This window comes from Phacochoerus africanus, chromosome 1 (genome assembly GCF_016906955.1).
Source record: "Phacochoerus africanus isolate WHEZ1 chromosome 1, ROS_Pafr_v1, whole genome shotgun sequence".
NCBI lineage: Eukaryota > Metazoa > Chordata > Mammalia > Artiodactyla > Suidae > Phacochoerus > Phacochoerus africanus.
The window spans coordinates 11165502-11179805 of record NC_062544.1 but is presented as its reverse complement, the minus strand read 5'-3'; the positions used below and the strand labels follow the sequence as shown (position 1 = coordinate 11179805).

The 14304-nt window shown below is 46.3% G+C and overlaps 1 protein-coding gene across 3 annotated transcripts in view; it reads right to left on the bottom strand.

The window, feature by feature from the left end:
* Window positions 1-14304, bottom strand: part of GALNT10 (polypeptide N-acetylgalactosaminyltransferase 10) — a 234020-nt gene that overhangs the window by 26363 nt on the left and 193353 nt on the right. For all 3 annotated transcript variants that reach the window (XM_047772930.1, XM_047773009.1, XM_047772839.1), the window contains exon 7: window positions 9153-9270. In XM_047772930.1, the coding sequence (XP_047628886.1) occupies window positions 9153-9270 (118 nt within the window). The remainder of the gene's footprint in view (window positions 1-9152; window positions 9271-14304) is intronic.

The following is a 14304-nucleotide window of genomic DNA, read 5'->3' as shown; positions in this document are numbered from 1 at the left end:
GAAGCCCCAGGCCAAACAACAATCCAAGTGGGATCACAGCCCCGTCTATCAGTAAACAGGCTACCTAAAGAACCCCCAGGCACACAGCCACCTCTAATCTCATCTGGAAACAAAGACCCACCCACCAGAGGGATAGGAATCAGCTTCACCTACCAGTGGGCAGGCATCAGTCCCTCCCATTAGGAAGCCTACGGCAAGCCCCCATACCAACTTCAGCCACAAGGGGGGCAGGCACCAGAAGTAAGAGAGGCTACAACTCCATTGTCTGTAAAAACGTCACCACACCAAAAACCTATACAAATGAAAAGACAGAGAACTCTCATGAGGGAGAAAGAAAATACCCCAGAAAATCAGCTAAGTGATCGGGAGATTCTCAGCCTCCAGGAAAAAGACTTTAGACTGTTGATGTTGAAGATGATGCAAGACATTGGAGATAAACTGGAGGCAAAGATGGGTAACTTACAGGAAACACTGAGCAAAGAGATACAAGATATAAAACAAACAAGAAGAGATGCAAAATACAATAACTGAAATAAAAAATTCATTAGAAGCAGCCAACAGCAGAATACAGGAGGCAGAAGAACGAATAAGTGAGGTGGAGGACAGATTAGTGGAAATTACGAATGCAGAACAGAAAAGAGAAAAAAGATTGAAAAGAAATGAACAGAGTCTCAGAGAACTCTGGGACAATGTTAAATGCACCAACATCCGTATTATAGGGGTGCCAGAAGGAGAAAAGAGAGAGAGAAGGGGACAGAAAAAATATTCCAAGAAATAATAACCGAAAACTTCCCTAACATGGGGAAGGAACCACTCACTCAAATCCAGGAAGCACAATGACTACCATATAAAATAAACCCCAGGAGGAATACACCAGGACACATATTAATCAAACTGACCAAAATTAAAGACAAAGAGAAAATCTTGAAAGTAGCTAGGGAAAAGAAACAAGTAACATACAAGGGAACCCCGATAAGGTTATCGGCAGATTTTTCAGCAGAAACTCTGCAGGCCAGAAGGGAGTGACATGATATACTTCATGTGATGAAAGGAAAAAACCTCCAACCAAGATTATTTTGCCCAGCAAGGCTCTCATTCAGATTTGAAGGAGAAATCAAAAGCTTCACAGATAAGCAAAAGCTGAGAGAATTCAGCAACACTAAACCAGCTTTACAACCAACACTAAAGGAACTTCTATAGGCAGAAAAGAAAAGGCTGCAACAGGAAACAAAAATACCACAAATGACAGGGCTCACCAGTAAAGATATATATACAGTAAAGATACAAAATCATCCACACACAATTATGCCACCAAAATTAGAAATCATGAGAAGAGGTGGGTACAAATGCAGGACACTGGAGATGCACTTGCAACTAAGAGAACAACAACTTAAAACAATATCATATATATATGATACAAAATCTACAAAAATCTACAATTGACACACAAACAAGCAAGAAAAATCAACTGAAATACAACACTAACAATAGTCATCAAACCACAACAGGAGAGAACAAGAGAAGAAGGAAATAAAAAAGAGCAACAAAAACAAATCCAAAGCAATTAATAAAATGGCAATAAGAACATACATATCAATAATTACCTTAAGTGTTAATGGACTAAACATCCCAATCAAAAGACACAGACTGGCTGAATGGATACAAAAACAAGACCCATATATATGCTGTCTTCAAGAAACCCACTTCACTTCTAGGGACAAATACAAATTCAAAGTGAGAGGATGGAAGAAAATATTCCATGCGAACAGGAATCAAAAGAAAGCTGGAGTAGCAATACTCATATAGACAAAACAGACTTTAAGATGAAGAATATTTTAAGGGACAAGGAAGGTCACTACATAATGATCAAAGGATCAATCCAAGAAGAATATAACAATTTTCAATATCTACACACCAAACACAGGTTTACCACAATATATAAGGCAACTGCTAACAACCTTAAAAGGAGAAATTGAGAGTAACACAATCATAGTGGGGGACTTTAACACCCCACTTACAGCAATGGACAGATCATCCAAACAGAAAATCAGTAAAGAAACACAGGCCCTGAATGAAGCATCAGACCAGATGGACTTAATAGATATTTATAGGACATTCCATCCAAAAGCATCAGAATTCACATTCTTCTCAAGTGTACATGGAACATTCTCTAAGAATGATCACATCCTGGGCTACAAATCTAACCTCGGTAACTTTAAGAAAATTGAAATCATATCAAACGTCTTTTCCGACCACAATGCTATACAACTGGAAATCAACAACAAGAAAAAAACTGCAAAAAAACACGAACACGTGGAGACTAAACAACATGCTACTAAACAACCAATGGATAACTGAAGAAATCAAAGAGGAAATTAAAAAATACCTAGAAGCAAATGACAACAAAGATGTGACACTCCAAAACCCATGGGATGCAGCAAAAGTCAGTCAGACAGTGAGACACCAACATCAAATGCTTTCACTAACATATGGAATCTGAAAAAAGGACAAATGAATTTCTTTGCAGAACAGATACTGACTCCCAGACTTTGAAAAACTTATGGTTTCCAAAGGAGACAGTTCGGGGGGTGGGGGGATGCGCTGGGGTTGTGGGATGGAAATCCTCTAAAATTGGATTGTGATGATCATTGTACAACTATAAATGTAATAAATTCATTGAGTAATTAAAAAAAAATGACAGCTGGTATAAGGATATTCTTCTCTGCATTTGTCACTTTTTTTTTTTTTTTTGGTAGTGCCTCACCCTCGGCACATGGAGGTTCCCAGGCTAGGGGTCGAATCAGAGCTACAGCTGCCAGCCTACACCACAGCCACAGCAACACCGGATCCTTAACCCACTGAGCGAGGTCAGGGATTGAACCTGCAACCTCGTGGTTCCTAGTCAGATTCATTTCCGCTGCGCCCTGACGGGAACTCCACATTTGTCATATTTTTAAACACTAAAAACACACACACACACACACACACCCATATATTTATATATATATATACACACACTATTTTTCACATCTTTCAAAACTTAATTTTGGAGGCATCTAACCTCTTTATATAGTATTTCATTGTTGGGATGTGATCTAACTTATTCATCCCCTAAGGACATACATTTGGGTCATTTTCAGTTCCCCTATCATAAGTAACGCTTCATCAAATAGCTCCTACCTAAATCTTTGCTCATCTCTGAAGCTGTCTCTCTTAGCTAAACTCTAGAGCAGGGAATTTTGGGTCAAAGAATGTGCTTGCTTTGAAATGTAACAAATTTTGCCAAATTGCTTAACAAGAGATATATCCACAATCATTTCCCCAAAGTCCACGTCTTTCTCACGCCACCTCTGCCATGTTGTCCTGTAGCTACTTCTCCTCTCCTGGATCTCATGAAAGATCTCTTTACCTCCTGGGCACACTGTGCAGACCCTTTTCTGCTCATCCTGCACCACCACATCTAATCCAAACCACCCTCACACTCATGTAAGTCCAGGGACTTTTTCCACAGCATCTTATTTGAGCTAATCTCAGGATGGAAAACTCTATCAGCACCATCTGAGATGCGAGGGGTGAGAGGTCAGGTGACTGATCCAGGGTTCCAAATGGACAGAGAGCAGAGATGAGAAGCCAGAGCCTTGCCTTCTCAGCGAGTACCTTTCCTACAACATCCCCATCACCCAAAGATGGAGATGTAAGTCTGGGAAGGGCAGGATGACAGAAGATGTATCAGGAATGGATGCCACTAACAGTTATTTAAAACACTTATTGTGGGGATGGAGTTCCCATTGTGGCACAGCGGTAACAAATCTGACTAGTATCCATGAGGACATGGGTTCGATCCCTGGCCTTGCCATGGATCTGGCATTGCCGTGAGCTGTGGTGTAGGTCACAGATGTTGCTTGGATCCTGTGTTGCTGTGGCTGTAATGTAGGTTGGCAGCTACTGCTCTGATATGACCTCTAGCCTGGGAACCTCCACATGCTGTGGCTTTGGCCCTAAAAAAACAAAACAAAGCAAAACAAAACAAAACAAAACCACTTATCGTGGGGAGTCCCTCTTGTGGCTCGGTGGGAGTTCCTCTTATGGCTCAGTGGGTTAAGAACACGACATGGTGTCTGTGAGGATGTGGGTTCGATCCCCGACCTCGCTTGGTGGGTTAAGAATCCAGCATCACCACAAGCTGTGGCATATGTCACAGATGTGGCTTGAAGCCAGCATTGCTGTGGCTGTGGCACAGGCCAGCAACTGTAGCTCCAACTGGACCCCTGGCCAAGGAACTTCCATATGCCGCAGGTGCAGCCATAAAAGGAAAATAAAAATTAAAAAAACACTTATTGTGGGCCAGAAAGTGGGGTACAGAGGTGGACAAGACCCACTCTCTGACTCCAGAAAGCTCAGAGTCCAGTGTCTCTCCCTGTGACAGGCCAGCTTTTGCAAAGATTATGTCAACAGGAGGTATTCAGAGCCATGCTGGGAGTGATGCTGGGGTGGTCCCTTGTAATCCTAGGGAGCTTGGGCAAGGCTAAGAGGAGGTCAGTTATATTAGTTGAGCCCAGAGGATAAGTGTGGGTTGGCCAGACCAAGGAAGGGCATTTCAGGAAGAATGAACTTCGCATGCCTCCAGAGAGGACCAGGGGCTTGTCAGCAGTTATGTATGGCTGGGTGAGGTGGACATCTTTGGTGTGTCCTGCCTCACCTCCATCTCCCCTTCTGGGCATAGTGCCCACCTGGACCTTCCTTTGGGGAACCAGCCAGTCCCACTTTCCTGACTCCAGGATGGACATGTGATTGCAGCTGACCAATCAGAACACTGCTTGGGGATGCGAGGGACCAGAAGGCCAATGAGATTCAGCTTGGAGATTTCTACAGGATTATAGGAAACAGAAACTCTTTTTCCGTTGGGTGGCTAGGTATTTCCATGAGAGAAGGCTTGCTAGAGAGGGAAACCAACCCAGATGGAAGCAGAGCTGAGGGACTAAGGGAGACAGAGCTTAGATGAGATGGGTTAGTCTTTTTATCCAGCCAGGCCTGGAGGTCTACCCTGGAATTTCAGTTGTGTGGAACAAACAATTCTGATTTTGGGGGGCTTTAATCATATTGTCTAGGGTTTTGGTCACCTGTAAGCAGGAGTCCAGACTAATGCAATGGGCTGGAGGGTGGAGAGGACGCAAGGGACGGTTAAGTAGCTCCTGGAGGTGGGTATGGGTCAGGCTACAGAGTTCAAGATTCATCCGACCACTGGAACTGGGAAGAACCTAACTGCCAAGCAGGAGAACTCTCATAATATGACTCTGCCTTTTGGAAACAAAAACTTTGTAGGCTACGACAGTGAGAGAGAGAAAGAAAGTCAAGTCAATGACTCAGACATTTCAGAGCCTTTGGAACATCTTTTCTGGACTTTCCCATCAGGATAGATGGCCTGGTCTGAAATTGGAGCCAAGTTATTAATCCATCAGCCCTGATGGCATGTATCCATTTATCTTAATTTCTGAAAATACACTCAGGCCTTTCAGACCAGTGTCTCTTCTCTGTCACCAAGAAGAAAAGGGATCTCAGTGGAGATTAATCAGAGGGAATCTGGCCCTTCTGTGAATTGCCCTGCTCTGGCTGAAACAGAACACCCGACATTTCAGGGAGGTGATGCTGGCAGACGAATGGGCTCTCCTGTGTGCTCAGCGCTGTGGGCAGGCCTTCCACTGGGGCCTGGGAGATAGGGCACTGGCAGAGGGGCTGCCGCTGGCTCCAGGAACTCGAGCTCTCAAAGCCTGGAGAGAGAAAGCCGAGGGAGAAACGTCTCCCTTCCAGACTTGGGGGATCCCTCATTACGCTGTCTCATTTCCTCTCCAGAGTGAAGGAGATAATTGGATCAAATGGAAACAGGAGCCAGCCTCCCTCCCCCTCCAGATGAGACACTTCCAATGCGGCTTCATTACCAAGTCTTTTGTAAATAAGCTGTGGGGGGGAAATGCCATTTGTTCTGCCATAATTGCCTGATGAGCATCATCAGATGGGTCCTTGAAACACACGGAATGAAATCATTTTGGGTTTAGAAATTCCTTTGTGCACATTGTTCTCCAATCACTACTCTCCATGGAGGGAGTTTATGAAGGGAGACTTTTTGACCAAGGAGCCTGATCAAGGAGGCTGGTTCTGGCCAATGATACACCTGCTCCAAGAATTCAACCAACAATTCTTTTTTTGGCTGTGGCACATAGTGGCCTGATGTGGGATCTCAGTTCCCAGACTAGGGATTGAATCTGGACTGTAGTGATGAAAGTGCCAAATCCTAACTACCAGACAACCAGGGAACTCCTCAACCAACAATTATTTGTTAGCTGCCCTCTCCCTGTCAGGCAATCCTTTATGTACTTGGGATACAGCAGTGAGAAAACAGACAAAGAGTATTACCCTACTGAAGTTTATATTCTGGTGAGAACTCTGAACTGTAAAGTTAAAACCCTTCTGATTCCTTAGGTGTGATTTCACTGTACCTATAAGGATATGACATTTGGAAAACTAGATTGCTAGAGATACTAAATAAATGATATATCACTCATCACACCTGCACCCATGGCAGACATCACTAATCAATCACCATTCCTTTTCTGATAAGCTTGGACACAGCCTTAGGATACATATTAACACAGAACTGGAGCAGCCCCTAAAAATCAGTTTGTGGGAAGAGGAAACCTGTTTGCTATTTTTAACTTAGACTAATTCACTTCACCGAGAGGCTGTAGAATATACTAGTAAATTAAGAATAACCCCAGGAGAAGGCAAAAACTGAGAAGAAAGACTAAGATACTGCAACCAACTTCTCAGCCTTCTTTTCTTCTCAAGTGCTCTGTAGAGGCCTCCACCTTGGCAGGTCAGAGGGGAGGCTTTGTAGTTGGGCAGACCTGGGTTCACGTCCTGGTTCTATCAGTTCCAACTATGTGGGGGACCTTTTTCTGAGCCCCACTTACTTTATTGCAGAGTGTGTGTAATAATGATACCACCCTCCTAGGGTCATTGTGAGGATTAAAAAAGCCAACATGGGTGAAGGGCTCGGCATAGGGTCCTGCCAGCTCTGGTCATGGCTGAAATTGAGTTGCTGCACACAAGAGTGGATGTTGATTGATTGACTGATTGATTGTCTTTTTAGGATAGAACTCATGGCACATGGAAATTCCCAGGCTAGGGGTTGAATTGGCACTACAGCTGCCAGCCTACACCACAGCCACAGTCACAGCCACAGCAATACCAGATCTGAGCCACATCTGTGACCTACACCACAGCTCATGGCAATGCCGTATCTATAACCCACTGAGCAAGGCCAGGGATCGAACCTGCATCCTCATGGATACTAGTTGGGTTCGTTACCACTGAGTCATGACAGAAACTCCAACACATAGTTCTTTACATCTGGTTGGTGCTTGTGCCATTTTATCACTATTAAATATTTTTAGTATCGCTGCTGGCCTTTAATATTAATTGTATTCAGGAGGCTGATCCCCTTATGAGAGACAACTTCAGAACTGTGCAGGTAAAATGAACACAGGCTGCTTTTCCAACCAAAATAATGTTTCAGTAGAATTCTGTTATTTTCTTGCTAATCAAGAATTTACAGGGGGGAAAAAAAAAGGAGTTCAGTTCTCCTATGGTGCAGTGGGTTAAGGATCTAGCATTGTCACTGTAGCAGATTGGGTGCCATGGTGCAGGTTCAATCCTTGGCCCAGGAACTTCCACATGCTGTGGTGTGGCAAAAAAAAAAAAAATTTATGTTCCCCAGTTTGGAACTGCTCATCCAGGGGCATACATAATGACAATGACAATAATGAAAATAATTTTTAAGATATTTATTAAGAAGCACCTAACAAGAATGGTCTTACTTAATCCTCTCAACAACCCTGTGAGGATTAAAATATCATTAAGCCCACTTTATGGAAGCAGAAACTGAGGCTCAGTGAGGTGAGAATTCTTTGTCCAAGATCACACAACTGGCACGAAGTAGCAGAGCTAGATCTGATCTAGGCAATCTACTCAGACCTGGGGCCTTAAATGCTCTGAGTGACAATCATCCTTTGCATGAAAAGTGGATGCCCGACTCAGTGGGCATCAAGGTTGTGTATTAACAGGGTTTGACCAGTAATGGAGCTGCATCCTCATGGGCTGGGGCTATGAATTATCTGACTTCTTATGTCAGAAGCAGACCCTAGTTGAACACAAGGACACAGGACAAATGAACCTTCCCCTCCTCAGGGGCACCAAACCTCTGTTTTTCACCTGATATCAACACAGAAATCCCACAAAAATGAGGAAAATAGAGACTCAGAAGTTTGGGTGATAAACTATTAACACTATCTCTGTTACTGCCATTGTCAGAAGCTTCTATAGCACATGCGCTGGTCTTCAGGTTACAGCAAGTATTTATTCACTGGCTCTTTAATAATTTCTACCAATTATTAATTGTTGGTTGTGTCCCCTGGTGGGGTGCTAACCATTTTCTAGATATTATCTCATTTAATCTTCACAAAAACTCTGTAAGGTAGGTAGTATTATTATTCTCTTAGATGAGGAAAGAAAGTTCAGAAAGGTGATTTAATCTGCCCAAAGTCACGCAGCTACTGAGTGGTAGAGTTGGGATTAGAACTGCAGCTCTTAGCTCCTGGTGTCTCTATATCAAACTCCAGCAGTTACAGATACAAATGGAAAACCTGGGAGGGGTGGCCTGGAACCACTAGGGACAGGGAGGCCTCTGTGAGGCCAGGGGACCCTCTCACCCAGGACTTCCTCAGGCCTCCGTGTCTTGTTCGGCCTTCCTGGTTTCTCTTGCCCTCTGCTGGCTTGCTGGGTGTCTCAGTGGAAGACACATCATCTTTATTGGAAGAGAGGCCTGTCTCTTCCAACACTGTCATCTTAGAAGGGACAAACTAAGGCACACACCAGCCAGAGCCGTGGCTGAGGCCTGCTTTTGGCAGCCTGAGGACACCACTCCACCCACAACACACCATAAGCAGTGGCCAGCGGCTCCTGACTTGTTCGCCTGAGGAGCAGAAGGGCTGCAGAACCTGAAGCCTCCAGGGTCTCTCCAGGCCCAGACACACACCAAGCAGGCAGCCTGCTGGGCAGGGGCCAAGGACAAGGGGGCTTCCCGAGAGCAGTCTCACCTTGAATGAGATTTCATACTGCTCCCCGCCCCAGATCTCCAAGCCTGGGTCGTACCCGCCCAGCTCCCAGAACCACTTCCGGTCCACAGCAAACAGTCCACCGGCCATCACGGGAGACCTGCAGGAAGAAGAACGTAGTGAGAAGACGGGGTTTCCTGGGCCTGTGATCCTTCTGCTCGCGGATACTGCTACTTCCCCAGAGCTGATGACCCCGCTGCTCTGGGAACACAGCCCATGTGTCCAGCAGGGAATCCAAAGCCCGTCTTGGTGGGGGCCCTGGCCTTCTTCTTTCTTACCTATGTTTTAACCAAAGGACCCCAAATTCCTCCACATGGTTAACACCTAAGAATACTTGTGAAATGACTTTGCTGTATACTTGACACTAACACAGCATTGTAAGTCAACTATGCTCCAATAAAATGTATAAAGAAAACACTCGTGAAATGAAATCATGGTGCTTTTTCCCTGTGGGCCATGTAGCAGCACCATATATTATATATATTATATATATATATCTTCAGTCCTCACATTTGGTTAAATGGTCTGCATCAGGTCTTTCTAAGCCTGTTTAGGCTGTAGAATGTCTTAGAGAGATGAAAACACGTATAGCTTCCTGGCCTGACCCCAGACCTATAAAGCAATCTCCAGGGATGGAGTTTGGGATACTGTTTTCAGATAAGATCCTTTGATGATTCTTACTCTGTCAGCCCATCATGGACATTTTATCTGCTGCAAGTTCATAGAAGCCACAGTCACTGTTCTTCCTTATTTTTTTTTTTTCAGTCTTTTTGCCTTTTCTAGGGCTGCTCCCGAGGCATAGGGAGGTTCCCAGGCTAGGGGTCCAATAGGAGTTGTAGCCGCTGGCCTACACCACAGCCACAGCAATGCAGGATCCAAGCCGAGTCCACAACCTATACCACAGCTCACGGCAAAACCAGATTCTTAACCCACTTAGCAAGGCCAGGAATGGAAACTACAACCTCATGGCTCCTAGTCGGATTTGCTAACCACTGAGCCACGATGGGAACTCCTGTTCTTCTCTTTTTTTTTGGCTTTTTGTTTTTTTCAGAGCCTCACCCAAGGCATGTAGAAGTTCCCAGGTTAGGGGTCAAATCCAGAGCTACAGCTGCTGGCCTACACCACAGCCACAGCCACAAGGGATCCAAGCTATGTCTGCAACCTGTACCATAGCTCATGGCAACACCAGATCCTTAACCCACTGATCGAGGCCAGGGATCGAACCCGAGTCCTCATGGATCCCAGTTGGGTTCATTAACCGCTGAGCCACGAAGGGAACTCCCACAGTCACCATTCTTTCAGTTAAATTGGAATAAGATTAGCTCCACGTATTCATTCTCTCATTAGCTTGTTCATCGAGTGCCAACTGAGAAGCAGATGCTGGAAGAACCTGGAGGTAAGTCAGGGTCAGACCAAATCTTTAGGGAATGCCAATGTCGTGAGGCAGCCACCTCAGGACAGAAGGATCTAGAAAACAGGTGGGGCATAATGAGGCCTCTAGGAAGTGCAGCCTGCACTACAGGAAAGGAGGGAGCGTCTGCCTCTAGGTTTGGGGGTGAGGAGGAAGGCTGGGGCAAGAGTCAAGGAAGGATGCTCAGAGGTGTGGCATTCAAGGTGGGTGTGGGCAAAGTGGGAGCTGGGGGTGGGGGTAGGCACCTGGGAGGAGAAAGCATGAGCACAGGCGCATAGATGATAAATCAAGGGGTGTGACTGCCCAAGTTCCCCAAGATGCCTCCCACGGGGCCAGCACCTGGGAGGGGCCAGCAGCATTTGCTGTGTGAAAATCTCTCGGAGTGGCTGTGGCCTTGTCCGGCTCTACTGGGAAACTCCAAACCCTCAAAGAAAAACCACTCCAGCAGCAGCCTCCACAGCCCCTCTGGCCTCAGGAACCGCACACACTTGTGGGAAGTGGACTGATTTGGAAAGAACTCTGTTAACCTGAGAGGCTTCCTGCAGCAGATAAGCCTGGGGTGCCTTTAGCAAGAGAGTCCCTTGATCACCCTTGAGTGAGGGCTTCAATGGCCAGGAGCTGTACTGAACTAATTGATTACTAAAATAAATTTACTCCTCACACTGACCTCATGATTCTTTTTTTGTCTCTTTAGGGCCACACCTACAGCATATGGAGGTTCCCAGGCCAGGGGTTGAACTGGAGCTGTAGCTGCTGGCCTATGTCACAGCCACACAACTTGGGGTCCAATTCGAGTCTGTAACCTACACCACCAGCTCACGGCAACACAGATCCTTAACTCACTGAGTGAGGCCAGGGATCGAACTTGTGTCCTCATGGATCCTAGTCGGGTTCATTAACCACTGAGCCACAACAGGAACTCCTCGTGATTATCTTTACCCCGTTTTATGCACATAGAAACACCAGAGTATATATGGGTGCCCCGTTCAAGGCTTCACAGCTACTGAGCAGCACCACTGAGATGTGAATCTCTATTCTACGCCGAGCCACACCCCACTCGGCCACAGTATACTATCCCTCCTCCCGCCCCCCCATCAGGAAGGAACAATCTGGAAGCAGGTGATGAGTGAAAAGGACAAGGGATCAGAAACAGGGAAACCCGCACTCTAACCCATGACCTGGGATGAAGAGTTTAACCCAGAACCTGGTGCTGTCCAGTATTGAGCCACTGGCCACACGTGGCTACTGACATTAGACACATAGCCGGTCTGAATGGAAGATGCCGGCAGTGTGAGATCCACACCGGATTTCTCAGACTTAATAAGAAGAGGATAGAAAAGCTCTCATTAATACTTTCAAAGTGTTGGCTACATGTTAAAATGAGATTATTTTAGATATACTAGGCTAAACAAAATATATTACTAAAATGAATTTTATCTGCTTCTCTTTACTTTTTTTTTTAGTGTGGCCATAAATAATTTTTTTTGGGGGGGAAGAGGGGGCTGCATCTGTGGCATGCAGAAGTTCCTAGGCCAGGGAATGAATCCAAGCCACGGTAGTGATAACACTGGAACCTAAACTGCGAGACCACCAGGGAACTTGAGGAAATTTAAAAGTACATATACGTGTGTGGCATTACATTTCTACAGGCCAGCACTGGTTTACCCTCCCTGAGCATGTTTCCCCACAGCTTGACGTGTGGCTACACTTCCTAGCTCACAATGCTAGTATAGTTTTGAAAGTATCCAGTACTAAAGGAAAATCAGGTGTTATTAGCACCAACTTTCCTCTGTCTTATGAAGGTTGTGGGCTCTGGGGTTTTTCCGGCTGGATGGAACGCGTGGAGGAGCAGAAAGCGGTTCTGACTCGCTGCTTCAGGGGAAATCAAACCTGAGACTCTGCACGAGAAGATCAGCCTAAGCCGTGGATACCAGCCGTCAGGCATCCTGGATATTCCAGGCTTCGCCTCCAGAGGGCGGCCTCTCCGCCAGCCTGGACTGTTTCCTGCTGTGATCAACTGTAATAGTAACAATTCTGAGCCTCTAGTGTGTGCCACTCGTCTTGCCAACACTCTCTCTGGCTCTCACAAAGCCCTGTTAGTAGCCTCCTTTTCACATGGAGAAGTTTGAAATTCAGAAATGCTAGGTTCTCCACTTAAGGGCATGTAGTCAGTAAGTGGATGAGTGCGATTCAGTCTGGCCACCAAAGCCCGTGTCTCTCACCTATCATGACACAGCGCTGTGCCTGCAGTGTGCCCACTCGCTGGGCACAAAACAACCAGGACCTCTTGGTGGCCTCTTCCTGGGGTTTTGTCTTGGGTGCAATGCAGAAGAGAGATTCATGGAAGGAATCCGAGGGCACAACAAAGGGTGGAGCGTCCCTTGGGAAGCATCTGGGTCAGTGGCTCTTCACCTGGTTGCACATCGGCTTCATCTGGGAGCTGATGCCTGGATCCCCACCCTGAGACACTGGTGTAACTGGACTTGGGGGCAGCCTGGGTTGTTGTTCTTCCCCTTTTTAAATTAAATTAATGAATTGTCTTTTTGCGCCTGTGGCATATGGAGGTTCCCAGGCTAGGGGCTGAATCAGAGCTATAGCTGATAGCCATACCACAGCCACAGCAATGCTACAACTGATAGCCTACACCACAGCCACAGCAACACTGGATACCCAACCCATCGAGTGAGGCCACAGAACAAAGCCATATCCTCATTGATACTAGTCAGATTTGTGACCTCTGAGCCACGAGAGGAACCCCCATTCTTCCTTTTCTTTTTTTTTAAAATCAACTCCTCAGGTGATGCTTACATGAGGCCAGGGTTGAGAGCCTCTGCTCTTGGGCTGGGCCAACCCCTTTAAAAATCCAGATGAGACGATGGAGGCTCCAGACGAAACGAGCTGGGCTTCTGCTCTGACCTGCACCCACCTTTCCATCCTGCAATGAGGAGGATGAAGAGGCCAAGACCCATCCCCAGGTACCTTTCAAATCAAGGGCCTATGAGTCAGTTTAGGGCAAAGATACAAACCAGAAAAGGGTGTCCTGGTTACCCTGAAAATTCCATTTTCTGGTGCAGCCCACTTGACCTCAGCCTCTGTTATATGTCACCTTGGGCCAGGGTCCTTTCCTCTCTGAACCAGAGTCCCCATCGGTCAAGTGGAGAGAATTCCACTTACCCCCCAGGGCACATTGTGAGGATTATGGCACAAAAATGTCAGCTGGAATTGCTCTGCCAAGTCAAGCTGAAGGTCAGTTACTCCTGTTATTAGTCTTCCCCAAGAATTTGGGGTAACTGGGGGCTGCCTCAGAGGGACCTGGCTGCATGATGTGGTCCAACGGTAGTGTCTGACCATGTTTAGGATACAGGAGGTCAGGACAAGAACACAAGCCTGATGAGGAAGCAGAGGGACTCCACTCACACCCTCCACTCTCAGCTCGTGCTGCCCTATTTCCTCAAACAAGCTCACCTCTTCCTACCTCTGAGCCTTCCCTGGGGCCCACAGTGTTAGGGGCTCCCCCCAGGAACTCCAGGGGGCACCATGCTCATGAAGATGGCTGAGCTGCCATCAGCCCCCTTCCTCAGACAGGGAGAGTGAGGCAGGAGCAGCTGGGCTTCACTGGGGCTAAGCCGTGGAAAGGCAGGTGTGGTGGACAGAACGATGGCTTCCCAAGGAAGCAAAAGTCTGAATTCCTGAGACCTGTGAATATGCTGCCTTACACAGCAA